This window comes from Stenella coeruleoalba (genome assembly GCF_951394435.1).
Source record: "Stenella coeruleoalba genome assembly, chromosome: 14".
In the NCBI taxonomy this organism is placed as follows: domain Eukaryota; kingdom Metazoa; phylum Chordata; class Mammalia; order Artiodactyla; family Delphinidae; genus Stenella; species Stenella coeruleoalba.
Genome location: NC_137160.1, coordinates 66,144,909 through 66,172,140, shown reverse-complemented (window position 1 = coordinate 66,172,140; position 27,232 = coordinate 66,144,909). Strand labels below are relative to the sequence as shown.

The 27,232-nt window shown below is 53.7% G+C and overlaps 2 protein-coding genes across 6 annotated transcripts in view; one reads left to right on the top strand and one right to left on the bottom strand.

Moving 5' to 3' along the window:
- LIMK2 (LIM domain kinase 2) overlaps window positions 1-13,984 on the top strand; it is a 56,134-nt gene extending 42,150 nt beyond the window's left edge. For all 4 annotated transcript variants that reach the window (XM_079942292.1, XM_079942295.1, XM_079942294.1 and 1 more), the window contains 11 exons: window positions 488-593; window positions 898-1,094; window positions 2,094-2,280; window positions 3,109-3,195; window positions 3,841-3,972; window positions 4,217-4,273; window positions 6,392-6,457; window positions 7,393-7,567; window positions 8,304-8,359; window positions 9,425-9,582; window positions 11,755-13,984. In XM_079942292.1, coding sequence (XP_079798418.1) covers window positions 488-593; window positions 898-1,094; window positions 2,094-2,280; window positions 3,109-3,195; window positions 3,841-3,972; window positions 4,217-4,273; window positions 6,392-6,457; window positions 7,393-7,567; window positions 8,304-8,359; window positions 9,425-9,582; window positions 11,755-11,899 — 1,366 coding nt within the window. In that variant the 3' untranslated portion in view covers window positions 11,900-13,984. The remainder of the gene's footprint in view (window positions 1-487; window positions 594-897; window positions 1,095-2,093; window positions 2,281-3,108; window positions 3,196-3,840; window positions 3,973-4,216; window positions 4,274-6,391; window positions 6,458-7,392; window positions 7,568-8,303; window positions 8,360-9,424; window positions 9,583-11,754) is intronic.
- A 304-nt stretch (window positions 13,985-14,288) lies between these two features.
- Window positions 14,289-25,746, bottom strand: PIK3IP1 (phosphoinositide-3-kinase interacting protein 1). 2 transcript variants are annotated; one of them, XM_079942058.1, is made up of 6 exons: window positions 25,328-25,741; window positions 24,269-24,385; window positions 24,059-24,178; window positions 22,964-23,164; window positions 22,785-22,863; window positions 14,290-16,361 (listed from the first exon to the last, which is right to left on the bottom strand). In XM_079942058.1, exons 1-6 carry the CDS (start codon window positions 25,398-25,400, stop codon window positions 16,157-16,159), a joined length of 795 nt encoding a protein of 264 aa, XP_079798184.1. In that variant the 5' UTR covers window positions 25,401-25,741; the 3' UTR covers window positions 14,290-16,156. The 2 variants fall into 2 exon arrangements, with proteins under 2 accessions (XP_079798185.1, XP_079798184.1); XM_079942059.1 differs by lacking the exon at window positions 22,964-23,164 and having other exon boundaries at window positions 14,289-16,361; window positions 25,328-25,746.
- Between the last annotated feature and the right edge of the window lie 1,486 nt (window positions 25,747-27,232).

The window sequence follows — 27,232 nt, the reverse complement described above, 5'->3', positions numbered from 1 at the left end:
AGGGGGTCTGTTAAGTCATGGAGGGCCTGGATTATGGAGACTCAGCAGGTCTATTGAGGGATTTAAGCAACTAGGTGACACAACCAGGTGAGCATTTTAGAAGGATGGCTGCCGTGGAAGTGGGATGGGAGAGGAGCAGGCCTAGAGGTGCAGAGACCAGTTAGGAGGCTGATGCAAGATCCAGGCAGGGGATGTTGGTCACTATGGTGATGGAGGATTCTTCAGGATGATGAGGGTTGGGGGGCAGTGAGGGAACCCCACATGGGGAGGGTGCTGTCCAAGTTTCTGGCTTAGGCCTCTGGGTGAGTGGGGGTGCTCTTTACTGAGACGGGGCACCCTGTGAAAGGTGTGGCCTTTCGCTGTGAGTGGCCTGGGCCTTGGGGGCCAGTAGGGGCCTGGGGCCTGGTGAGCCATCCCTGCACAAGAGAAATTGGTCAGACACTTTTTAAAGATGCCTTCATCCCATCTCAACTCTTGTCTGGCCCAGGGTCAACCGGATGCACATCAGTCCCAACAACCGCAATGCCATCCACCCTGGGGACCGCATCCTGGAGATCAATGGGACCCCCGTCCGCACACTCCGAGTGGAAGAGGTACAGTGTGTCCTGTGGGAGTGGGACACGGAACAGACCCTCCGGGAGACCAGGCCATGGCCTTTACCTTTTCCTACCCCCAGTCTATCTCTTTGTCTTGCCAGTGAGCCTGTGACCACTAGTGACCTCCTGTGTCAGCCTGGCACGTTACCAGGGCAGCAGGGATGGCCTGCCAGACTGTCAGAGGGCACTGTGTGGCTAGTGGCAGCTGGAGGCCACACTGGCTTGGGTCATCTGGGCTGACAGTGGGTGACCTGCAGTGGGACAGCCTGTGGAGCCAGCCTTATACTGCTCTTGGCCACAGGTAGAAGATGCAATTAGCCAGACGAGCCAGACGCTTCAGCTCTTGATTGAACATGACCCCGTCTCCCAGCGCCTGGACCAGCTGCGGCTGGATGCACGGCTCTCTCCCCACATGCAGAATGCCAGACACTCGGACACCCTCATCCCCCTGGACACCAAGGAGAATCTGGAAGGGACACTGAGGAGACGCTCCCTGAGGTGCCACTTCCCACCCCGGCTCTGCGCTGTCCCATGCCGGCCCTCAGACGAGGTGGAGCCGGCTCTCAGAGGCCAGCAGAGTTAGGAAGGGAACCAGCTGGCCAGGGACGGGCTATGAGGATTGTGCTGACCCAGTTCCCCCGCCTCAGGGATCACAGTTCATAGCCGGGACCCAGCTGACTGCCAGGTTTCCCTAGAAACCAGAGGGTCAGGCTCTGTCCACTGAACTGAGCTGGACAGGAGGCAGCAGTGCTGGACCCCAAAGGATAGCATGGCCTGTGGGGGAAGCGTGGGGCTCAGAGGCTGGAGAAGGGGCACAGATAGGGTTAATAAGTGTAAAGACGTTGAAAACTAGAAAGCAAGAGGTGAATTAAAGTTGTTTTAGGTTTTCAAGAAGGGACAGGGAACCCTGGCGGTCCAGTGGTTAGGACTCCGAGCTTTCACTGCTGAGGGCCCGGGTTCAATCCCTGGTTGGTGAACTAAGATCCCACAAGCTGCGAGGCGTGGCCAAAAAAAAAAAAATGTCATAAACATAGTGGCTTTATTGCTCTAAAAATCATACACACTTATTATTTTAAAATTCGGGAAATGCAGACGGGTACTACAAAGATGTGCAAAATATCCGAAATCCCGTTTGCTTGTTTGGGGTGGTACTAGGCTGTCGCTCTAAGCCGGTCAGGGCTTAAATCAGGCAGGCATGGAAGGCGGTGGACTTCCATCAACAGTGCTGTCAGCTAGTAGAGTCTAATCCATCATTCCAGGTGAGAGGTACTTAGGATTCCCACTTTGAATGTGATTTTACCATGCTTAAATGGGCTGCAGATGTCTGCAGCCCCTAGACGACACATCTGTCTGATGTTAGAGTCCCCTCCCGCATCACAGCACCCTAACTACAGACATTGGAACGGACAGGGCGGACCTGAGGTTCCTGCCTCTAGGCTTTCCTGGCGGGTCTCTGAGGACTGCCCTGTCCCTACCCTCATCCTTCCTCATCCTCAGGCGCAGTAACAGCATCTCCAAGTCCCCTGGCCCCAGCTCCCCAAAGGAGCCCCTCCTGCTCAGCCGTGACATCAGCCGCTCAGAATCCCTCCGCTGTTCCAGCAGCTACTCGCAGCAGATCTTCCGGCCATGTGACCTGATCCACGGGGAGGTCCTGGGAAAGGGCTTCTTTGGGCAGGCCATCAAGGTGAGCACTGGTGGCAGCTGTGCCACCTCTCTGCCCCCCAGCCCTCTCACCTTCTTTTGGGGATTTCTTATCACATGGCCTCCCCGATGCTCTGCAGGATACCAGACCTCACTCCTGGCTGGAGGTGATGGTGTGAGGGCCGCACCCCTTCCCTCCCAGGCCACCGAAGGGCAGCATTGCTGCTGAAGTGAGCTTGGTGGACCTGGAGCCCCGGGTGGGGACGAGCTCTCCCGTGGCCCTCCTGCCTCCAGTCAGTGGGTGTCTTTAGGTGCCTAGAGGCCTCGGTGCTGGGAGTGGCTCCTGCCTCCCTGCTGAACAGTCTTGGGGACTAACCTCTCTTTCTCTCCTCCTCCTCTGCTGAGAGCTGGGAGGGGGGGTCAGGTAAGCCATGTGTCTCAGCCTTCGGGGCATTGGGGCTGGAGAGCTCACTCCCAACCCACCCAGCTCCCTGATGCATGTCTGTGGCACTGACCCTCCTGCCCCTAGACTCCTTTTCCCCCAGGGGACATGCTTCTGTGTCAGGTGACCAGAGACCCTGCTTGGCTTGGCAGCAGCCCCACCCCCCCGCCCCGCCGCCTCCTCCCACATGTCCCTTTTCTAGATTCTTGCTTCTCCTTTGTGCATGCCCAGCTCTCCAGGGAGGAGGGTGTGCTCCCCTCTTAGTCCCCCGGGGCCCATGCTGTGTGTTCTACACATGAGCTCTGTCAGTTTTATCCGGTTACTTCAGTGTGTCCTCCAGGGGATGGGATGGCCAGTTACATCGATTTTCACACAGTTCCCCAGAACCACCTCTGGTCTCTGCACCAGTAACAGTCACCCTCCTTTTAGGTGACACACAAAGCCACTGGCAAAGTGATGGTCATGAAGGAGTTGATTCGGTGTGACGAGGAGACACAGAAGACTTTTCTGACTGAGGTAAGAAGGGGAGTGTAGGGGTTAGGAGTTTGATGTCAGTGTTGGAAGACAGAAGTTGTTACTAAATAATGATTTCAATCCCGGCTTTTGGCACCAAAAAAAAAAGAAAAAAAGATTTCAAGAGGAAACTTAGTTTGGAGTCACTTTCTTAAGGCAGAAAAAATCATTTAGAGGAACGTCCCTGCCCCCTCTAAATTACAGCATAATTATTTGTGCAACAAACACTAAAGACAGCATGAGCTGGGTACCGCGAGATGTGGTTCAGAGGAGCTCGTGGAGTGTGGGGTGATGGACATGAACACAGACCAGTTCACTGCAGCTCGATGCTGTGACCCCACCTGAACGCCGTGCCCGGGGAGCCTGGCACCTTGAATGTTGACATGGTTCTCCCACCTCTCTCCATTGCTCCACTGGGTGCTGCCCTCCAGGCCTTGGGTCCTCCTACTCCAGTTCCCCCGATGCAGCTCCTAGAAAGGCAGGCTCCCAGGGGTGAGGCCTGGGAGGCCATTCCCGTCCACCTGGGGCCTTCCTCCACAGCACATGAGATAGGAGGTGGGAGATGCAGGTCACATTTGTCAATCTGACTCCCTGGAGGGAAGGGGTGAGAAAGAAACCACCCACCCTCCTTGGCCTCCCCTCCTTCAGGTGAAGGTGATGCGCAGCCTGGACCACCCCAACGTGCTCAAGTTCATCGGCGTGCTGTACAAGGACAAGAAGCTGAACCTGCTGACGGAGTACATCGAGGGGGGCACGCTGAAGGACTTTCTGCGCAGCGTGGTGAGCGTGCCACCCCCAAAGTTCCCAAGAGCCTTGGTGGGTTGTCTGTGGGACACCTCTGTCACCACTACTCTGGAACCATGATGGCCAGAGAGGCCCACTGCTTTGCCTACAAAGGGCCGTGCTGGGCGGGACTGGGCACAGGCAGGGAGGGTTTGCTGGCAAATCATGTTGACCCACGGGGCCCGGACCTCAAGTGGGACAGGGCCCAGAAGCCTCTGATGGGCATTCCTCCATCCTGTAGGACCCGTTCCCCTGGCAGCAGAAGGTCAGCTTTGCCAAAGGCATCGCCTCTGGAATGGTGAGTCCTGCCAACAGCCCTGCCAGCGGAGCAGGGGTATTGGGAGTGGGGGGTCAGGAGAGGTGCAGGGATGGCGGGCAGGCACTGAAAGGCAGAGACCCTGTCCTGGGCAGCCTGCATGGGCTGGGTCCTTCAGCACCTGTTTATCAAGCTTCTCTCTGTGCCAGTGAAAATTGCCCACAGCTGGCTGTTCTCAACTTACAACTCTACTCTCAAAGAATTCCCAGTCTTCAAGAGCAAACAGGGTATGGGCAAGGCGAACTGGAGAAGCAAACTAGCACGAGGCAGCCTGGCCCTGCTGTCACAGGGGCATCCAGGTGCTGAGGGCCCTTAGAGAGAGCAGAGAACCTCACTGCCTAGGAAATCAGAGAATTGGGAATTGTGTTCTAGTTGAGCCCTAAAGGATGGGATGAGCCCAATTGCATGAAAGTTCCTCTTGGCAGAGAGGCCCCAAGGTTGGGGTGATGAGAGCAGCAAAGAGCTGGGAGGAGAAAGGAGGAAATAGTCTGTTTCACTGGGAAAGAATGGTGCCAGTCACAGCGATGGGGACAGTGACAACTGCCGAGTGCTTTCTCCAAGCCGGGCACTGAGCTGAGGGACTAGCACCTCTCATGACAGCCCTGGTTCCAGATGAGAAGCTGAGCTACACAAGGACGGAGCTAGGAGCTTGGGTCAGTTGGTCTGACCCCCAAGCCCGAGATTTTAATGCCTGCTGTTCTATGTGGGGTCCATGAAGACAGTATTAGACAGGGGGGACATTAAAATCCCTGCGTTTAAGCTAAGGAGTCCAGACTTTATTTAGGAAGCCAAAAAGACACACATATAAGATTTTTAAGCAAGAACATTTTGTGACCAGAGCTGTGCTGTTTTGAAGGTGACTCTGGTGTGGTCAGTAGGTTGGCGGGGAGTTGGGAGAACTCAGGGCAGGGAGACCTGGGTTGGGAGTCATGAAACCTTTCAGGTTTCTGAATTACAGTGGGGCTGTGGGACCAGGAGACTGGGAGGCAGGGTGGAGTCAGAATGGAGACTGGTTGGTAGTGAGAGAGCAGGGGTGGGGGGAGGTGGGCCCGGGGCGCCTTGAGGTGCCTAGAAGAACAGTGGTGTCGTCTACCAGACTGCCGGGGGAGGGGGGGGGGAGTGATGGTCGGGAAACGGGTTTGGGAAGAGCTAGGATAGGATAGGCATCTGCTGAGGCTGATGTGCTGGTGGTTCGTGGGGGTCAGCAGTGAAGAGAAGGTGGCTCTGAGAGGCGCTGACATTGAGGAGGCCGGAAGGAAAAGGCAGGCGTCTCGAGGGCAGGTGTCTCGGGAGAGGCATGGGTAGCCTCGGAGGAGGGGTGGCAGGCAGGTCAGGAAGAGCTCCCTGGGCGTGTGAGCAGCTCCAGGAGCCCAGGGGCCGGAAGCAGTGCTGTGGGGGTTGCAGGGGGCTGGGGGGTGGCTCCTTCCCCTCTTGCTGGGGAAGGGAAGGGAAAGGAAGTGGCTCCAGGATGACAAGAGCCAGAGGCGGAGGCCTGGAGGGGGGAAATAGCAAGTAGAGACCAGTTTGGAAACATTTGGGTAGGAAGAGGGAGAGGTCAAAGTGAGAGCACCGAATCCTCACCACTAGACCACAGGGAGTGGGGAGGGTGCTGAGTCTCAGGGGAGGGGGATGTTGGGAGCACAGAGCCAGTTGGACCAGGAGGAGGCCACTTGCCCTTTCACAGCAGGAAGGATCCAGAGTGGCTGAAGCCAGAGACTGGGGTGAGGGTGAGGGTGTGAAGGGGCAGGAGCAATGCACCCAGGTGGGGCATCTAAGTAAAGTGGGTAGAGGGGATGGAGGCTTGCAAGGGCCAGGGCCCAGTGGAGTCGGAGACTTGAGGAGAGAGCATCCACTGGGTTGGGTCAGTGAACAGAGGATGGGCAGGAAATGGCGTCAGGGAGAGGGGAAGCCCCGGCGGCCTTTGGCTTTCTGTTGTCGGTGGGACAAGGGAGTGACAGCAGGAGGGCTCTGGAGTCCGGGTTGGTTCCGAAGCTGGGTGGGGATGACCTGGGAGAAGAGCAGGTTCTGTGGCCCCCAGTTTCAGAGTCACCATCTGGTTGATTAACTGCCCATTGGCCTCAGCTCATACTTCTGTTCCAGGCCTATTTGCATTCGATGTGTATCATCCACCGGGATCTGAACTCGCACAACTGCCTCATCAAGCTGGTATGTCCCACCACTCTGGGCCTCCCCAGGGCGGTCCTCCTGGCCTCCTTGTCACCAGGGAGACTGTCCCCTATTGCTTTAGACCAGAGGTATCACCTAGGGCTCCTGTCTTGCCCCTCCTGCTGCCTCCAATGCCCTCCTCTGTCTTCCAGGGGCTTCCTAACACATGCCGACGAATCCCACCTCCTCCCAGTAGCAGCTTTGAAATCCTTTGGTTAAAAGGGACTTGAGAAGTTCCTTAACTGTACATAGAACCCTGTCGCTTTTCCTGGTTTTGCCCTGTGATGGTGAAAGCAACTCACTGAGGACCCAGTTTTACAGCCTTGGCACCTGAAGCCTCAGCCCAAGGCCACAGAGCTAGTAAATTCACAGTGACTGGTTTGGGGCCAGCCTCCGTCCTCGTTGCTGGTCAGCTTTGGCTGTTACAATGTTACTACTCCTGTTGACTTCCAGTGTGGCTTCCTGGGTGTCCACTTACTGGCCCTGGCTGTGCCCTCTGGACTTACACCAAACAGTCTTAATCCCTTTTCCACATGACTGCCTTGTAGCTGTTTGAAGAGCTTATCTCCCCTACGTCCCCCCACTGAATGCCTCCACCTTGTCTTTTTCTGTCTTATCCTGGTTCTAGCCACGGCCTTAAATCTTTCTGGGAACAAGGCAGGATGAGAAAAACACAAAACAAAAGAAATCCTCTGTCCTGCCTCTGAGTTCCACTCTCCGGGTCCCAGAGCCTTACCCCTCCAGGCTCCAGCGCCTCTGCTGAGAACACCCCCAGGCCTGGGGAACCTGCTCTGTGCAGAGAGCAGACAGTGAAAAAACAAACGCCGAGCCCCATTCGCTAAGACAGCCCTTTGCTACACTCCTTTTCTCCCCTTCCCAGTGGCTGCTTTTGGGAATGTCCCCACCAGGTGCTAACCTGGCCCTTGTCCTCCCAGGACAAGACCGTGGTGGTGGCAGACTTTGGGCTATCACGGCTCATAGTCGAGGAGAGGAAGAAGCCCCCAGTGGAGAAGGCCACCACCAAGAAGCGTACCTTGCGCAAGAGTGACCGCAAGAAACGCTACACGGTGGTGGGAAACCCCTACTGGATGGCCCCTGAGATGCTGAATGGTGAGTCCTGACGCCCCAGAGGGGAGGTGGGGCCGCATCTCTCAGCGGAGCCCTGGGGGCTTCAGGGGAGGCCTGTGAAGTGTAAGGCCAGGTACCCAGAGCTGAGGGCTAGATGGTTTTTATCCCCTGCCAGGCTGGACCTCATAAACCCCTCCCTCCCTGAGCTCAGTCCTGCGAGCTGGCCAGTGCCCCATTCTGGGCCCACGCTGCGGTCTGACTGTGGCTTTTGAGCACCAAGGGTAGCTGAGAGCTCAGGCTGTTTATTGCCTTTTCTTCTCTCTCCGTGCTGAGAACTGAAGTGTGGCGCCCCCTTGTGGATAATGCTCTAACCAGCCAAAGATGCTCATTGGATTCTTGAACCACACAGGGCTGTGAGGCCTCAGAAATGGTCCGATACACCCTTTCTGGAGTCTGCAGCCCAGAGAGGTTTAGGAATCTTCCCAGGAACACACAGCAGGCAGTGTCAGGGTCCATGTGAACCCTGGTCCAATTCTCTTTCACTATCCCATGCAGTTTCATCCTGGGCAGTGTTGTTTCACAAGATTTCTCCAAGGCAGCCCACACAGGACTGAGGAAAGGTGATTTTCAGATGGTGTCTATCCAGGGCAGCCTTTGGGGCATCCCCACAGAAGCTATTCTAACCCTGTTTCTTGGCTGTGGCCTGACCTGGCTCTAGACTCAGTGCAGAGCAGAGAAGGGACTAAACCTAATAGCCTGCTCTCCTGTGTTCCCCAAGGAAAGAGCTACGATGAGACCGTGGATGTCTTCTCTTTTGGGATTGTCCTCTGTGAGGTGAGCTCCTGCATGGAGGCCGGGACTGAGGCAGCAGGCCCAGCAGCTCGGCCCCCTAGTCAGAACTGGGGCTCCTCCTCCTCCTAAGATGAGTAGCTTGCCATAAAATCAACACCAGTGGAGGGTTGTGTAGTTTATCACAGATCTGTTGACACCTTCGAGTCTCATTGGTGCCATGAGAAGGATTGGGCCGGGCTTATTCAGGTGAGGAAGCTGAGGCTCAGAAAGGGGCAGTGGCTTGCTCTTGGTCACATGGCCAGTAAGGGGGTGGGCGGGACACGAAACTTCACCAGGAAGGGCAGGAGGTTGTCCTTCTAGCTCTTGGGCCAGATGTAGCCTTTCCCTCTGTGCCACCTTCCCCAGGCACTCGTGCTGCCCCCACCCTCAGCCCAACAAGGAGCAGCAGACACTCCAGGAAGCGCTGGCCCATGTGGCACAGCGCTAGGCTCTGTGGGGTGCAGAGTGAGTCACGGAAAGAGTCCTGCCCTCAGGAGCTTAGCTCAGTCTGTCTTGAAGCACTGAGTCGAGTACATACATTCAAAGGCTTCTGTGCTTCCCACGGAGTGAGATGTGGTAGAGGAGACAAGAGGGACGGTTGGAATGATGAAGGAAGGTTTTTAAAAATATTGTTCTCTAACAGAGATCACTTGAGCACCTACTGCGTACAAAGCACTGGTCTGGCGCCAAAGGGTTTCAGACTTGAATCAGACCCAGCGCCAACCTTCTCAGGGCCTAAACTCTGTCAGGGGACACAGACAGAAGGGTACAGAGCAGGGCAGGGATGGGTGGGTGGAAGCTGCTCCTCCAGAGGCCAGTTGGGAATATTGTGCTTCTGCTGCATTGAGGCCTCTTCCAAACCCTCCTCAGTAACCACACTCTCAGTCGAGAGACAAGTCTGGATTAGCAAGATTTGGAGAAACGGGGGAGGTGGAGCCCTCCAAGGACAGTTTTTACCTCCCTCTTCTGACCATCCTTCCTGTCCTGTCCACACACCAGCATGGCCCACCCCTGCCATGCGGCTGTACATCAGCAGCCCATTCCTGACCACTGTCTTCCCACCTGCAGATCATTGGGCAGGTGTATGCAGATCCTGATTGCCTGCCCCGAACACTGGACTTCGGCCTCAACGTGAAGCTCTTCTGGGAGAAGTTTGTCCCCACGGACTGCCCCCCAGCCTTCTTCCCCCTGGCCGCCATCTGCTGTAGACTGGAGCCCGAGAGCAGGTTGGTATCCGCTCCTGTCTGCCAACCCGCATGGTCCTGGGATGCTCGCCCCTGCCTTCAGCCATCCCCAAGCCCTTCCCAGGAACTGGGGTGGTAAAAGCCTTGAGTTCGAGGATGGCTGTCAACCACCGAAGCCACCTGACAACCCTGACATGCCAGTCGAGGGGACGGGAGACGAGGGTATCGTAGCAAGTGACCTGGATGTAACCCAGAGACAGCTGTTAAAAGAAACTTTAACAGCAGGAAATTCACCCAAAGCTACACCATGCTAACAGCATAAGTGTCTCCATGTTTCCATATTCCCACGTCCATGTCCAAATACATATGTTTTGTACATTTATAATGTCAAATAGAGAAAAGCTTTACATTTTGCTCTGCATTTTGTCACTACCCAGTATTCCAGATTATCATTTTTGTTGACTATGGAATTCACTAGGAGACTGTATGAACACATAATATACATAATGTAGATGTTCAGGTTTTTCCAGTTTCTCCTTACAATAGGTGTTACTACTGTGAGCATCTTTATGCGTTTAGCCATTTTCTTCCTTTAAAGAAATCTTTTAAAATTACCTTTATTCTTCTCAGGTTATAGCTTTCATTATTACCAAAGTTATTCTGAGTCTTTTTAAGTTTGTGCATTAGAAAACTAGAACCTTTGTGCTTCTGCTATCAAAAATTATGTTTCTTTTAAAAAACAAATTCAAACATTACCAAAATATATAGGACAGGAAGTATACGTTTTCTATAATCTCCTGAGCAGTGTGCCCCTCAGCACTCCCCACTCCCCAGCTCCATACCCCCCAAGATAACCAGTTGGCACATAACCTTTATTTTTATTTTTTTATTTTTTTAAATAGTTACATTGATTTTGTTTTTTTATTTTTATTATTTTTTTTTAATGTTGAGCCTTCTTTTAATTTATTTATTTTTATTTTTGACTGTGTTGGGTCTTCGTTTCTGTGCAAGGGCTTTCTCTAGTTGTGGCAAGCGGGGGCCACTCTTCATCGCAGTGCATGGGCCTCTCACTGTCGTGGCCTCTCTTGTTGTGGAGCACAGGCTCCAGACGCGCAGGCTCAGTAGTTGTGGCTTACGGGCCCAGTTGCTCTGTGGCATGTGGGATCTTCCCAGATCAGGGCTCGAACCCATGTCCCCTGCATCGGCAGGCGGACTCTCAACTGCTGTGCCACCAGGGAGGCCCCCAACCTTTATTTTTAAATGATTTCCGAAGATCCACTTTAGACTTGGGATTTGCTGGTGGGAGGCTCTGAATCTTGTTCCTTCATGGACCAAAGGACCAAAATCCTTCAGTCACACCAGAACAAGAGCATGAGGAGAAAGTGTTAAGCCACACAATATTCGCTTGCTAATATCCCTTCTCAGTCATTGTAAATGTCTGTTTAATTCAGACAATATTACTGAGTGCCAGACGCTGCGTTCGTAAGCTCTGGGATGCTGCAGTGAACAAAACCAAGGGGCCTGCCCTCCGGGGACTCACATTCTAACAAGGGGAAGTGATAAACAATAGATATGACAAACTGTGTTGCATATGAGGAAGTGACAGATGCTATGGAAAAAGGGGTCAAGCCGAGGAAAGGATTGTTTAGGGTGCAAGTTATACAGAGTAGGCCTTGCCAAGAAGGTGACAAGATATCTAAGCAGAATCAAGGAGGAGGCGGGAGAGTAAGCCTGAGGTGTCGGGTTCCAGGGCAGCTGAGCTGTCTCCAGGGCACTAGGAGCCAGGCGTTTGCTTTACTCCTTGGGAAGGGCTACCAGAGTCTATGAAATGCCCCTCCCGGGGCAGATCCATTGATGTGGAAACAGTCTGAGAACTGGAAAGGATCTTTAAAAGGGTACTTAGTCCAGTCCCACCTGTGATGGTTGCATTTTCTCCAAGACGTGGGATGGGCTTTCTTTCTCCTGGACTTGCTTTTTTTGAGCTGCCAGACCAGCCTTCTCCCAGTGTTATTATCTCTCATCTTTACAGCAACATCCTACGCAGTTACATGACCCCTGTTTCCCACAGAGGTACACCAAGGTTAAGGGGCTTGCCCAAGGTCAGACACCCAGGAAGCAGTGGAGCCGCAGGCCTGGGTGCCTTCTGTGCCACCCTTTCTCTCCCCCCGCCACCACCCCCGTATCTCACCTGTCTCCAACTCCTTTTCTTTCTAGACCAGCATTCTCCAAATTGGAGGACTCCTTTGAGGCCCTCTCCCTGTACCTTGGGGACCTGGGCATCCCACTGCCTGCAGAGCTGGAGGAGCTGGACCACACAGTGACAGTGCAATATGGCCTGACCCGGGACTCGCCCCCCTAGCCCCGGCCCAGCCCCCTGCGGGGGGGCGTTCCACAGCCAGCACTGCCCCCTCTGCGCCCCATCCCTGCTGTGGGCAGGGCCTTCCGCGCTTCCTGTGGATTGGCAGCTTGTTTAGAAGCAGAACCAGCCATCCCTACTACCTCCCCAGGAGGCGAGCGGGTGCAGCACCAGGGAAGCCACCTCCACAGGTTCTGGGGCCTGGTTACTGTCTGTAAATCCAACACTCGCCTGAAAGCTGTGAAGAAGAAAACAAACTAACAAACAAAAAAAAAGCCTGGTCCCCGTGCCAGGAGGAATCTGTTACTCATGACCACTCGGGAACTCCCTGGCAGTGGATTCCGGGAGGCTCTTGCTTACACTAATCATTGTGACCTGGACCTGCTGGGCAGGATCCCAGGTGCACCTGCCTGTGGGCTCTGAAGCCTCTGATCCAGCTGGTGCAGAAGGACTTCTCATGAGAGCGTGGCGGAGTGAGCGGCCATCCAAGGATGTGAAGTGACAGTGGTGCTACCCCCTTCCACGCCACATCCTGCCCTCCCCTGGGCAGGGTCAAGGGAGTAGGTTTTGAAGGGTCCCTTAGTCGGTTTGTAGTGTGTCCGGCCAGGAGTCAGGGGAAGGGCTGGTTTCTGTTCACCTCCCGGGCCCAGGGGCCACATCAGCTCGAGGGGGAGCTTCCCCCCGTGTTCTCAAACTGAGCGGCTGGAGACTGGCTGGGAACTTCCTTTCTGCCTCCCACAAGCAGTCAGCCACAAGTGCAGGAAGAGGCTGGGGCTGGAAGGAAAGAGGCCCTGCCTGCTAGAAAGCTCTAGTATCCTGGCTGCTGTCACTCACACCCTGGTAGGCACCTCAGGAGCCTGGGATTTTGCTAGGTGGGTTCTGGAGGACAGTGTGGCTGGTCGCAGGCCCAGTGTATGGGGCGGGGTGCTGGGAATCTCAGCAGTCTCCCAGCCTTGTCCTCGTGGCAGCCGATGCTCACCCCTCACTGTGCCTGATCCAGGCAGCAGCTTGGGTGGCAAGATGTGGTGGCAGAGTCCCAGAGCAGAGGTGCTGCGGGGGACATCTCCCCGAGCCGGGCTTTCTGGCTTCTACCTCCCATGTTGGCTGGCCCAGCTCATGAGCTCCTGGCCCCAGTCTCCTGAGCCACAGCTCACAGCTGTGGGTGCTGAAAAGCCCAGGGGACACCCTCTACCCTGGCTTCCAGAGCTGGGGTGGGGTCTTGAATACAAGTAGATTTGCCTCCCCATAAGTGGGACCTTGCACCATATTTAACAGATTAGGAGTGGGTTTGGGATCTTACTGCAATGGTGGTTATATTGGGGGGGGAGGAGGTGGGTGGGAGTGATGCAGGAGAACGGTTGCTGTTCAGACTATCTTGTTATATCTGTGGGGTGTTATGTGAAACGCTGTACATAGACCTGATGAGTTGTGGGACTAGATGTCACCTCTGGCCAGAGTTTCCTTGCTGTCTAGACCATACTTAAGTGTGGAGTGTGCAGGTTTGCTGTAGGGTCGAGCCCTGGGCTCCCGGCAGCGGGAAGGCCAGCATTGTGTGGCTGGTGGTGCCTCAGTGGTCCCCACAAGTGTGGGGGAGTGGGCCCAAGCGGGGCCATTGAGCAGACCAAATAAATTAAGCAGTTAACATAACCGACCATGCTGAGAGTGAGAGAGTGACTTGTGGCCTGGTTCAGGGAGATGCACGTGGAGGGTGTGCTGGCCACTTTGACCCCTCGGCAGGGACTTCTCGTGCCCCCCACCTCTGATTCTCCTCCTTACACAGACACCAGCCTGCTCCAGAGAACATGCACGACCCACCTAAGGCAGCCCCGGCCTTGTAGCAGGTCTGACTCCCACCTCCTGCCTGAGTCATCCCTTCAGGGCCATACGCTGCCGCCCTCTGACATGCGTGCGCTCCCATAGCCAGGCTATCCTGGAGTCCTCTGGAGGGCTGGGTGCCACCTTCATTAAAGGAAGAAATGCATGCAAGTTACCCCCACCCCTGGTGTTTCCCTGCAAGTACTCAGGGGGAGACCTGTTTCTTGCTTCTGCACATGGGGTCTGTCGTGGAGGGTGACGGCTGGGCAAGATGTTGCGATCTGGCTTTGTAGGATCCGGGGCACACTAGGCATCCACATACCCAAAGGTGATTTCTCCAAAAGCTGGAGTCCAACTGAAGGGCAGGATCTGCTTCCTAGAAAAACTGATGCTCTAGGGTGCCCCTTGCTTCTAGAAGTATAGAGCAGTGTCTGAGTATGGGTAGAGGTCACCCTAAGTGTTCCTAGAGGCTGAGAACCTACTGCTAAGTCCCTGCTAAAAAACCCAACGAACTCCCATTGGTAGCTTCTTCTGGAGCCCTAGGAGCCACCCCCGCAGGGACCTTCCACAGCCCAGAGCTGCTCCTGGGAGCCTGGAGACTCTTCCCCCATCTGCACACCTATCCCTCCTTCGGCTGCTACAGCACCACCACCCACCACCCCGTCTCCAGCCCCTGCCAGGGGCTGCCTGGATGTTCGTTTTAACTATCTCCACCTCGGAAAGAATGCTGACGGGAAGAGGATTTGCAGTGACCAGCCTCCTTTGGGATGCCACATACCATCTTCCCTGCAACTTCGACCTGAAAAGCTCCTGATTGCGACGCCCAAACACGGAGGCTGCAGTTCCCAACCATCCAGCTGCTGCTGCCTCCTAGGTGCAGGGCCCGAGTGAAGGACAGAGAGCCAGAGCTTGCCATGCAGGTGTTGACAAGGTAACCAAAAACTTCCCAACTTTTGGGAGGAGGGTCCTGATACCCCACAAAAACTTGGCAATATGGAGTCGTCCTTTTTTTTTAATTTATATAAGTCGAATGCAGAGCAATTTCCTGCACTTTATAGGCAGGTGTCAGAATGAGGTATATAAAACATGTACACAGAGAAATGCTTTTATAGAAAAGTAGAAACCAGTAATGTTCTCTTCTGCATCTCTACCAACAAGGGACCCCCTGAGGCCTAGGTCCCCTCAGCAAATCACTTCCAGGAACATCCTGCCGGAGAGACTGGGCCCCACTAACCCCTCTCCATGTGAGGCAGTGGCAGGGCTTTGGGAAGGAAGCTCTGTGGACGGAAAGCAGTGCTAAGGCCTCCGAGCGTGATACCAGGGCCTCAGGGCTGGCCGTGCTGGTAGCTTCTTCTGTGACCGTGAATGTCAGTTTCCACTTCTGGCCCCTCTGTCCAAAAGGCTTCGGGCACCCTAAGGTCCCTCAATGGTTCTATGATTATTTTACAAGTTAGGGGTCGTGGCCCTCGCCCTATTGACCCCACAGGAAGGCGCTGTCCTGGAGGCTACAGAGCCACCTGCAGATTTGGGCCGAGGCAGGTGCCAAGTCCTGAAGCCCCCTCCATCACCCTGCCTCCGAGTGGGTTTCCAGGTTAACCTCTCAGAAGCAGTTCACAAGGCCTCACCCACAGTGTCATTCCCGTAGGTTAGCTGGCTGCTGTCTCACCCCTGAAGAATGAAAGGTCACTATCCACCCCGAAGAGAGACCGTCTGGGACACCCCAGGTCCACTCGGGTCCTGTGGCCTGAGGCAGCTGCAGATACTTCTTTACCCTCTTCCTAAGTGGAATGTTCAGTGCGCTTCTTCCCTTCCTTTACTTTCAAAACAGGAAGAGTCCCTGGGCCCAGCCCACGGTTGTCAAGGCACATCACTGCCAGCAGCCCCCCCGCCTAGATCCCGTTCTCAACCCACAGTTCTGACTTTCGTACAGACTTATTTCCATTTCTCAGAGGTCTGCAGGGAATTGCATCCCAAATATTTAAAAAACTAAATATCTTTTTTAAATACTGCCTCTCAACCTACATGACCTGAGCTGTGAATAACAGCGTGCACCACTCAAGCCCAAGGAGAACACATGGGGAGGCAGAGGCTGAGGCCATCTCGGACAATAAAGCACAGAGGAGCTGGGGGAGCTCCTTGTCCATCCCTGGTTCAGTTCCGGGGCACTGGAAGGCCCTGTTGGCAGCACTGCTGTGGGGACTGCCGCTGCCTCCATCCACGGGCAAAATCCTGCTCCATGGGATGGAGAAACAGCATTGGTAGGACCCCACCCAGCCTCACCCTCAGCCCACAGTACCACCTGCTTGTCTTAGGATTCACCAAAAACAAACCAAAAAAATAAGTGGGGGTTTTTAGCCACAACAAAAAGTGTAGATCCTCCCAGCTGTAGGTGGGTAGGCGGTCCTGCACCACTGTCTGCATGGGCTCCTGCCCATCATGGGGGGCTCAGGCGCCTGGAGTGCCCGCCTGGCCCATGAGGGGGGCACTGCCCTCCTGAAGGTCAACTGGAGTCTGGCTGGCGTGGACCACAATGGTCTTCTCATCCACGATCTCACAGTTGGGGTTGGTGAAGGCAGACAAGGGCAGGGTGATTCGTTGCATCTCCCTCTCACACACCTTCCGCTCATGCTGCTCTTTCAGGTCCTTGCCCCTGGCAGGAGAAGAGGGAAGCGTTCAGGCTTTGCCTCCTGCATGGCTCTGCTCCTAAGGTGGCATCTTGAGGCCCAGCAGGGGCAGGGGCTGGCCATGGTCACAGCCAGTCAGTGGCTCATGGCCTAGATTTCTGTTCTGCCAGACTGCCTTAACTCAGCAAGGAGCCCCTAAACCTCATCTGCATGAATCTCACACAGCTGCAGTGGGGCTCAATGAAGATACTGTGTAGGAAAGAGACTCTTACAGCAAGGTGGAGTTTTGCTTTTTCAGCCCAAGGTGCCACAAGACCCAGAGAATTTTCAGCCCTCACCTATAAAATTGTCCAGAAAACTGACCTGACCATCCTGTTCTGAGACATCTTATCCAAAATTTCCAGAAGCTGTGAGCCCTGGCTAGAAACAGGGACCATGCAGGGGCCAAAAAGGACTCTGAGGGCTGCTCAGGTCAATGGGAGACAATGACCATGGGACCCTGAGTTTTCACACGCCTTCCAATTCTCATGGTGCTCACTGACCCAATCAGGCCCTGATATTGCCCCATTTCACACACATGAAGTGCTCGCTTCATGCTAAGAGCTTTACGAGCGTTATCTCACTTCATTCGGAACCCTAACAATTGGGTCTTATCATTCATTTTATAGATGAGGAAATAAGTCCAGAGAAACTGAACTCTCTGAATGACATGGTGGGCTCAAACCCAAGTCTGTCAGACTCAGGCTGATGCTCAACAGAAGTTCTGACCCGATCAGGGTCACCCCCAAAGAAATAGTGAGGCAGAGACTCACACACCCAGTCTTCCAGCTGCACATGTTCTGCCCACCCCACGGGACCAGGCCACCCCCACTGCAAGCCAAAGGGCTTGGTGTGTGCCTAGCGCACTGCACACCAGAACCAGCCCCCAGCACGCAGGTCAGCATCGTCTGACACAGCCACTAGATAAGTGGGCTCAGCTGTCAGAGGAAATCTTTCCGGAAGGAGCCCACCCCAAAGAGGCCTTGAAACAAGTAGCCAATGGATGGCTTGGTGCAGCAACACAGGCCTGCTTCAGACTCCCTGGGGAGACGGCCAAGATCAGATGGATTACACAGCCATCACCATGTGAGGTGCGATGACAAAAGTGTCCAGAGACGAGAGTAACACTGAGAAAACAGCAGGGGCTGGACAGGGAAAAGCTGGCACAGGTACCTCACAACTGTCTTTAAATAAACCAGTTGTCTGTACTTGGAGCAGCCCAGCCTTGGCTGTGTGACACTTGGCCTCGGGGAGCCTTGGTTTCTTCATCTGTGAAATGGGGATAATATCTGCCTCCAAATAAGATAATGGATGGGAAAGCATTTCAAAAACAGTGGAACTGCTGTAAAACTCATAGGAGGCTGTTATGATTTGCCCTGAAAACGACTTGACTCACCAAGCAACGTTATCTTAATCTGGGTTCCCAAGGGAACTCTCCTACTGACCAGCCAAGGTGAGTATTATTTGTGTGACCTCAGCCACTCCCCTTCTCTTGGGGCCTTCATTTCATCATCTGTAAAACAGGGAGTTGGACTTGTTAACCTACACGGACCCTAACATTCTGTGAGATCCCACACATGACATGTGCCCTGACTCCCTATTTCTCACTGTAAGGTCACAGAAGGCAAACCTGTAAGCTCATCTTCCTGACTCACCCTGGGTGGCCAAGTTTCTGAATGTGTAAGCCTGCAGCTCCTACCCATCCTCATCAGGCTCTGTACTGGACACCACCAACCCCCGCAGCAGAGGACCTCCCAGAGCACCCAGAGGGGCCATGGAGGGCCATGAGGACAGGCTGTCTGGACCAAGTGCATTCCCACTCACAGCCTGAGATTCACTTTGCCCCTGGGCACTGCCCATTGGTTACAGCTGCCGCCGCATCGAAGAAAACACCTACCTCTGTAATGAAAAAAATGCTAGATTCTTCAAGTCTGCCCATGTAGGGAGAAACTTGGAAGGTCTTGGTTTAATTTTATTAAGGGAGCCCCCAAGCCAGCAGAAGACCAAAAGGCCATTTACAAAAGAAGGAGAGTATCTGCCAAGAGTCTTGGGCCAGGCCTGAATTTCAAAATCTAAGGGGCTGGAGGAAGAGGGAAAGCAGGAACTCATGCTTCCTGAGGACCCACTAAGGTGCCAGGAAATGGCCTTCCCATCATCCAGCATGAGAAGAGCTACCTATGCACCTACTGGATGCCACACACTTTATACAGGTACCATCTTGGTCCACTTTCCACCCAACTTTGCAAGACTGCAAATATCACCCACATTTTATAGAAGAAAGTGAGGCTTTGGAGTCTGACTCCAAAGCCCTGCTTTCCTCAGCTACCTCCTTTATCAAGCATCCAGCTGTGGTCAGCCGAGCCGTTGATAATGGTCAGGCTGCATCATACACAAGTCTTTAGGGCAGGGGTGGGGTCCCCAACCCCCAGGCCGTGGACTGGTATCGGTCTGTGGCCTGTTAGGAACTGGGCCACACAGCAGGAGGTGAGCGGCGGGCAAATGAGCTGAAGCTTCATCTGCCGCTCCCCATCGCTCGCATTACCGCCTGAACCATGGCCCCCCCCTCCACCCCCGTCCGTGGAAAAACTGTCTTCCATGAAACCGGTCCCTGGTGCCAAAAAGGTTGGGTACTGCTGCTTTAGGGGGGAAAAATCAATTTGGATTAATGGGGCAGAGCCGGGCTGGAAGAGCAGCCAAGGGTAATGAAGGAAGCAGGTGCTGGGACTCATCTGGATGACAGTCTCTTCCATTTAGAAGCCTCAAAACACACCCAACCCCACGTGCCTCCTGTTAATGGTGCCTGTGAGTCCTGGAGGTGCGGTGGCTGCCCCCAGCCCTTCTGAGGTCTGAGAGAGGCCAGCAGGCCTGCTGCACTGACCACCAGGCGGCTCAGCCCCTTCTCACCACCTTTTAGGGGTAGGGGGGGCAGCCAGGCTGTTGTCTGGCAGCCAAGAAAGAACAAAAGACTTATTCACTGACTCAGCTCCTCTCTTAAGCAGGCAGAGTGGTGTTGACTTACAGTTTTTCCCTTGCCTTTGTATCAGAAAATAAATACTCCCTCCAGAGCCAGAGCACAGACGCTGCAGGGGCAGTGGCAGGGGCAGGGAGCTGCAGACTGGCCACCTGAACCTCGTGGCCCAGACAACCAGGACAAAGACCCGCCAGGCTGAGCCCTCACGGCCCCCACTTGCTGCCCTGCCTCCCTTGAGAGGAAGCCTGGTACTGCCTGCTCCTCCCGGCCAGGGGAAAGCTCTCTCCCTGGCCTTTGTGGGGAGGGGGATAGGGGGGCTCATGGCTTGCAGTAATTCTATCCTGACTGCTCTGGGGCCAGGACTGGGAGCTGGGCTGGCCTGAGAGAGCAGGTGTGGACTGAGCTGCTGCCTGTGTCTGACATCCTCTTTGGGGGGTTGATTGGAGGCACCCGAGACCTCCTTCAGGTAACACGGGTTCCTTCAAATTATTATGTAACTCTGAGCCACTGCTCCCTTCCCAGTCAGAAGCAGTGCTGTGCCACACTGCTGCTCAGGACAAGTTTCTCAAGGCAGCTAAGGTTAGGAACACCAACTGTCTGCCCAAACTACACTAATTTCATCCTCACAACAAACCTATGTGGCATCTATTAGGATCTCTGTTTCAGAGATGGGAAGGCAGATGCACAGAGGTTTAATCATTTATTCAAGCAAATGGTGGATTTGGGATTTGAACTCAGTACTGCCTGCAGCCACCACCAGGTAATATCGTCTTTTTTTAGGCAACGTTAGAGCTGGGAGTATCATCACTAATCTCCTGCCCCTATTTTACATATGAGGAGATCAGAGAAGGTAAATGACTTGTCCACTGTCACACCCAGAACTGGGTGTTCCAGAACTAGATCCTGGTTCTTTTAACTTTTAAACCCAGCTATTTTATTTTGAAAGTTCCAATTTTTCCTACTGTCCTATGCAATCCAATGCAAATTGGCATGAAGTTCCTGGGCCTCGCTGGACTTTTGGGAGATACTGGCAATCCTTAGACACACCTTATTGGCTGTGTAGCTTGGACACAGCACTTAACTTCCCTGGCTCTCAGCTTCTCACTGTAAAACGGTGTAAAAGTGGTCCTTCTAGTGTGGTCCTGAGGCTTGGGCGTGATCATCAGGGAAGGGTATTCAGTGGGGCCTCGCTTATTAAGAAAGCATGCAATAAATGCTGGCAGCTAGTGGTTATTTAACCTGATTGGTGTTCTACTGTTTACACGTAATACTTAATGGTAATCTGGGGTGGGTATGTGTGTGTGGAGTGGGGATACAGCCCCACTGAACAGACAAGAAACAAGAAATGGAGGTGCAGGGAAGCAGCAGGACCTGCGCTCAACAGCGCTTTCCAGAACACTGTTTTCTGACTCTGGGGAGAGATAGGGGCTGAGAGCTTGCCTCCAGCCCACATGTGGTTTCCTGTTGTACAGTCTGTGCTCAGAGCACTTTTGACGAGGGAAGGGGTGGTCCGATGGTTAGTGACGGGGAGTCTGGTGACTTGGTGCCTCGCCCTGAGTTTACAGGAAAATAAACACAAGGCCTTGGGGCAATCCTGTGACAGCCTGAAGGAACAAATCTAGAAGAAAAAGGCTTGGCTTCCTCATTGGGCCTAAGAACTGAGCTTGCAATTAAGGACGTTTAGCAGTCAGTTCACGCACCTGGAGGCCTGGACACTGTCACAGGATTGGAGGAGAGCCAACTGCTATCCAGTGGCTGAAGAAGGAGGAAATATTTCAACAGCTAGACTCAGCCAACACAGTTTGGGTCTGACTACGAACTATAACCAGGGTCTCCCCATCATTTCCTCTGACTCTGTGAAATGACAAGCAGGTGCCTCTGGACCTGCCACGTCAACCATCCCACTGAGGGCAGCAACCTTGCACTAGGAGTCAGGAGACACTCTCAGGTCAATACTTCCCCTCTCTGAACTGTGCTTCCTGAATCACAGACGATCAGAGAAGCATTGGGGCCCAGAGAGTGCTAGTGCAGTACCCACATTTTACAGAAAAGAAAAATAGCTATGGTTTACTGACCACTTACTATGTGCCAGGCAGTCGCATCCTCAGCTACAGCAGTGCCCTGGAGTAGCAAACAGAAGCAACTTGCCCAAAGTCACACAGATCGCTAGTTAGTGGCAGGGCTAAGACTTAACTCCACCAAATGCTAGGTGTGTGACCTCAAGCAAGGTACATATCCTCTCTTGTCTCAGTTTCCTAATCTGTAAACTGGGGATAATAACAGCATTTACCTCATAAGGGGTGATTGCGAAGATTGAGTTAAAGTGTGCGTATCATTTGAAGCAGTGCCTGGCCTCTGGTAAATGTTCGCTACTGCTGCTATTGTTGTTATTATTCTTACCCAACACTTCCCCTTTTCCATCTGTAAAATGAGGAGGCTGACTACATTGCCCTAAGGACACCTCAGTTTATTTAATGCTGGGTGACCCACTGGGGCTGTGGGCTCAGACATGGTCTTCACCACTGGAAAATGCAGGCCACCACATCACTTCCCTTATAGGAAGCCTTCCCAGACCATAGAAAAGAAGCATCACACATACTCTGGACTAGAAGTCAAATCCCCTGATTTTGCCCAAGATTTTGCAAATAATTTTCCCAGAGTTAGCTAGTGCTGTAAAAACGGGCATAACTCTGGCTTATCATCATGCATCTGTCACTGGCTTTGAGACCCTTTTCCACATGGCATCTCAGGGGACCTCTCAAAATAAGCATTCCTCCTTCTGCCGTCCCAGCCACAGGTCATGTCCCTGAGTTTCCCAGGTAGCCTCTCTGGCTTTCTCATATGTGGTGTAGAGCAGCTAACAGATTCCCTATCCTCTTACTCACTTCCTTCCTCCTGTCCTAAAGGAGATCCCACTGCTTATGGCTCAGGACATTCAAGCCCCAACTGCAAAAGCAGTGGCTGGGAACTTTTTCTAGTACCAGAATTTTATAACTCACAGAAAGAATTCAATCTCAGGGTCCCTGCAATGAGAGCCCAGCCTGATTTCTGCAGGGCCACTCACTTCCACACGAGGCATGCTGGATTAGACAGCAGGGAATGTGGTGTCAAAAGAGCTGGGTTTGAATCCAGCCACTCCCAGGCAGTATAACCTTGAGCAAGCTTACTTCACCTTTCTGATGAAGGCTTCCTCACTTGTAAAATGGGGAACAAGAACCCCTACCTCAGGAGGCTTTGGGGTGAGGAGTAAAGGCACCAAAGGAAAGGGTTTGTCCAAGGTCACCTGGTAAAGACTAGAACCAAGTCTCTACATCTTGAGCTGGTTTTCCTCTTCCAACACCTCACTTCCTTTATGGGTAAGAATGCCACAAAGGAGTCTGCTTTGACTTTGTGGACCTTCCTCTCCTCTCTCAGAGAGCCCAGAAGAGAAGCTACTGACCTCTTGTAGGTGTAACCGAGGACGATGCCAGCTCCAATGCCAATGATGATCACCATCATGGTAACGCCCAGCACGTAGCCTGCCAAGGACAGGACACAAGGTATACCATTATCTCCACCCCAGATAATCAGCAAACATTTCTCAATAAATCCCACAAGGACAGGGGTGGGCAGTCATACCCAGGGTTCCCAGGTCCTTTTTCTCCTTGGAGTTCACCCGCACCCGCTGGCTGATCCCAATCACTGGCTGCACGGCAGCGGCCTCGCTCTGGGCAGGCAGGGTGTTGGCAGGAGCAAACACCTGCACCTCATCTCCTCCTGGCACTTCAGACACCTCCTCGGTTTCTGTTGTAGAGGTTGGCAGGCCCTGGAAAGTGGTCTCTGGAGGTGAAGTGGGAAACAGCTCTCATCAGAAGGTGCCTTGAGTCTGGGGGGAGACGAGGGGGCCCACCTTAGAACGCACTTATTTCAAGACCCAGGGGCAAGACCAGGCCTAAGGGCTGCACCATAGCTGGGACGAGGCCAAGGTGAGGGGAAGGCTATGAGAAAGGGCCTCTCCTGCCTCCCACGTCTTCATATGCTCAAATCCTTGCCATCTTCCAAGGTCCAGCTCAGCTGCCACCTCCTCCAGGGGTCCCCCCTCTATGCCAGGAAACAATCCATGACTCCTCTGAGCAGCTCAGATTTGTTGAGCCCAAGCTTTATGCCAATCCCTATGTTATATGTTTACATATCCCATTTAATCCTAGAGAATCGTCTTGCTGCGCCGGGAGCCACAAGTATGCACTATGGAGTCTAAGAAACTTGGATTCAAACCTGGACCCTGTCACTGCCTTTGGTAAATCGCTGAACTTCTCTTTGAGGCTCAGATCCCCCAAACTGGTTCTTGGGGATGGCGGGGGTGCTGTGAGCTGAGTGCCTAGCACACAGCAGACGCTCCACAAGAGGTCCGTAAACGCCCAAGGTCTCACTAAGGGCGTGGACCCGGGACGCGCGACTCTGCGGCTCCCCAGGCGAAGCATGGGGCAGGGAGCTCGGCCGAGGGGCCGGGCCTCGCGGCCCACGGTTGTTTACTAGGCGCTCGCGGAGGATGAGCTCATTCCAGGCGGCGGCGCTGGCCAATGGGCTTCGGGCCCCGCGGCCTGGAGACAGCCCTGGCCAATCGGACGGCGCGGGGCGGGGCGGGGCCGGCCGGCGTCGCGCGGCCGCACGTGCGCTGCCGGCTCTCTGGCGGGCTCTCTGGCCCCCCCTGGGCGCGGGGTCCCGAGCGGGTACCTGGGCAGCGCAGGTCCTTGCAAGGCCGCTTCTCGGGAGACCCGGCCTCGCCGCTGACGTAGCACCAGGGCCCACGTGGGTCCTGGTCCGGGTTCCGGCAGTAGCTATGGTTGCCGGCGCCTGGGAGGGGAAAGAAGGCGCCATGGGCCGGGGCCGGGACGCAGCCGCCGCCCGCCCGCCCGAGGCCCGCCTCGCGGGACAGGCACTCACCCGACTCGGGGGCAGATACCGGGCCGCTCTGCGCGTCCAGCCAGTTGAGACAGAGGAGGCCCGGTGCGGGAGACGGCTGGTCAGCCCGGTACAGGTGGCCGTTGTCCCAGAAGCAGCCTGTGAGGAAGAGGAGTCCCCCGGACAGGACACTGAGTGGCGGACAGGGGAGCCCGGGCCCACCCCAGCTGGGAGACGCTGCCCTCACGTGGAAAACCCCGTCTGCCTCGCAGGGTTGTGAGGCCGGAAAGAGAAGGGAGGGAGAGCGCGTGAAGAGCCCCCAGCCGGTGCCCGGTGCCCGGCCCCCAACGCTCAGTATTAGCTTTTTTTCTTTTCTTTCTCTTTCGTAAGCTGCAAAGCACCGCACAACCCAAGGGGTTGTCGCTCTGGAACTTGTGGCCAGTTTGCAGGAGGGTGCTGGGGAGCCCTGGGTTCAGGTCTCTCTCTGGAGACGATGGGAGTTTTCGGTCGGTGGGCAGCCGGACCCGAAATCCATCCCTGTGTTGTCATTCCATGTTACATAAACTCTTGTGTTCCCTTCTCTGCGGATGTGGCCACACTTCCACAGGCAACACTCCCTCCCAAGAGAATTCTACAAAAGCCTTGATTCAGTCACGGAAAAGAGAGCCTCAGACAGAGGGAACCAGCCTCATCGCTGCCTGGATGTGACTCCAAACTCCCACTCGCCTCAGCAGGAGAGCCGCAGGAAGGGGCTGAGGGAGGAGGGCCTGCGCTCTGGTGACACCGTGCAAAGCCCCTGAAAAGAACAGTACTTAGGAGTAGGGGAGATGAACCCCCAAGTTCCATCCACTCATGAGCCACAGGCAAGGAAAAGGAAAGAGAAAGTGGCTACTTGCCTTTGTTCTTAATGGCAAAGATGGAGCTGCAAGCTCCTGGCAGGGAAAGGAGAAAGGGGAAAAAAAAAAAAAAAGGCTTTCATGGGACAACAGGAACCTGCTAAAAGCTTCGTTTCCTGTCATCTTCCTTCCTGCTTGGGAAATAGGGAGCTCTACCCTTTCTGCTTCATTAAGTTACTGCAGAAAGGAAAGACAGTAATCTCACCTCCAGATCCATAGGCTTTTGCCAGGAGCATGTTGCTGACGACGAGGATTGTTTGCAGCCAGGCCAACAGCATCCTCACCTCCTTCGTCCTGCAGGTGACTGACCAACCAGGGTCCAACCGGGGTCCCCTTGGCGGCGGCTCTGCCTCCCGTTCCCAGCCTTGCAGTCAGACCTGCCCTTGTTATGCTCTTCTGGTAAACAGCCTCTCTTTAGAACTGGGAGCTTCCCAGCCAGCTTGCTGCAGCGAGGTGGTTTTTGTTTTTTTTTTTTTTTTCTCTCGGCTGAAAGGCGCCCCCTGGGTCCTAAGCCTCCTATGCCAGGCTCATCACTCTACCCTGAGTCAGGAGAGGAACTCAGCCAAGCGAAGAGAGGCAGAAAAGTTCAGGTTGTGCTTAGCAGTGGTTCAGCTTGAGACCTGCACTGTCTGCATCCCCGGGGCCTTTCATCTCTTCTGTTTCCATTTGTGTGAGTACAGAAAGAATAATTTTGTCAAGAGGCATCACTGGGGGTGGGGGTGGGGGCAGGGAGTTTAGAATCACAGTGACTAAGGCAGAACCACTTAGGGAGAACATGCTAGCTACACAACCAGGAGGAACTTGAGACCGTGGATGGGGCACAAATCAGAGCATCCAGGTGGAAGCAGCTCTTTATACCCATTCTTGAAAAAGGGCCTTTGTAGTTTATACGTGTTTATAAACACTGACTCTTTTTTTTTTTAAACAGTGTAACTTTGCCAGGGTCAGATCAGTCACATACCTTTGCTTATATTTGGGGTTTGGGGTGTCATATATAGTAGGAATAAGTAGGAATACAGAAGGGGTCTCTTTAGTTGGAAACACATGTCTTGCAGACACATTGAGATATCTGCTCAGCTATATTTAATAGTCTGGCCTTTCTACCAGCCCTGAGTTCCTATAGAGGAAGTAAAATGTTTGCCTTCCCCCCCCCCCGCCACCCCCACCCTGTGGGAATTCCATCTGCAGCCGTTTATATCCATCATTAAACCTCACCACATCCATAGGACTGAGACCTTCTGGAGTTAGGCAACACAGCTCTCTTCCTGTTTGGCTGACAGCTCCAGTTCCCAGGCAGCCTCAGTAAACTAAGAGATAGAGCAGAGTGATTTGCCAAGATTACCTTGTGACTCAGGCAAATCTCAAAATAGAAATGGGATACTGTTTGGATCTGAGGGCTTGCATCTTGCAGGCAGTAATTTAGGGAGGAGGGAAAAGAAGAAAACTTTACTACATAAATGTCAAAAGTTTTCTCAAGGAAGAAAGCTAATGTCAAACCAACTAATCTGAAGTGAATTTGGATTCACTACACTCAGATTTCAGACATGGAAAGGACAGAAAGATACATTTAGTTTACTCTTTGGAGACGTTTGCTGACAATGTTTGATTCCTTCCATCCATTAAATAAGACATGTTGCTTTGTTTTTGCAATCACTCTCCTAACTCCCCACACAAGCTTGTGATCCTCTGACTCCTGACTTGGTGTCCACTGGGAATCACACCATATGGAGTCTGTAAATTTACTCTCACACCCACACATATATACACAGATACGCCAAAATTTTATAACTTAATAATTCTAACATAATATTCAGGTGTCTTTTTAATGCTTTTATTAATTTTACAAAAATTTTAAGAACCTCCTACAACTACATGCTAGATATAGTTCTTTTTTTTCTTTTAATTTATTTTATTTATTTATTTTTGGCTGCATTGGGTCTTCGTTGCTGCGTGTGGGCTTTCTCTAGTTGTGGCGAGTGGGGGCTACTTTGTTGTGGTACGCGGCCTTCTCATTGTGGTGGCTTCTCGTTGCGGAGCACGGGCTCTAGGCGCACGGGCTTCAGTAGTTGTAGCATTCAGTCTTAGTAGTTGTGGCTCGCAGGCTCTAGAG

Bases quoted from the DNA above. Each gene is read 5' to 3' on its own strand.
- PIK3IP1 (XM_079942058.1), bottom strand. From the start codon at position 25,400: ATGCTGTTGGCCTGGCTGCAAACAATCCTCGTCGTCAGCAACATGCTC. The intron at 23,165-24,058 runs GTACCCGCTCGG...CTTCACCTCCAG, and splicing joins CAAGGACCTGCGCTGCCCAG to AGACCACTTTCCAGGGCCTG. The intron at 22,864-22,963 runs GTATGACTGCCC...TGTCCTTGGCAG, and splicing joins AAAGGACCTGGGAACCCTGG to GCTACGTGCTGGGCGTTACC.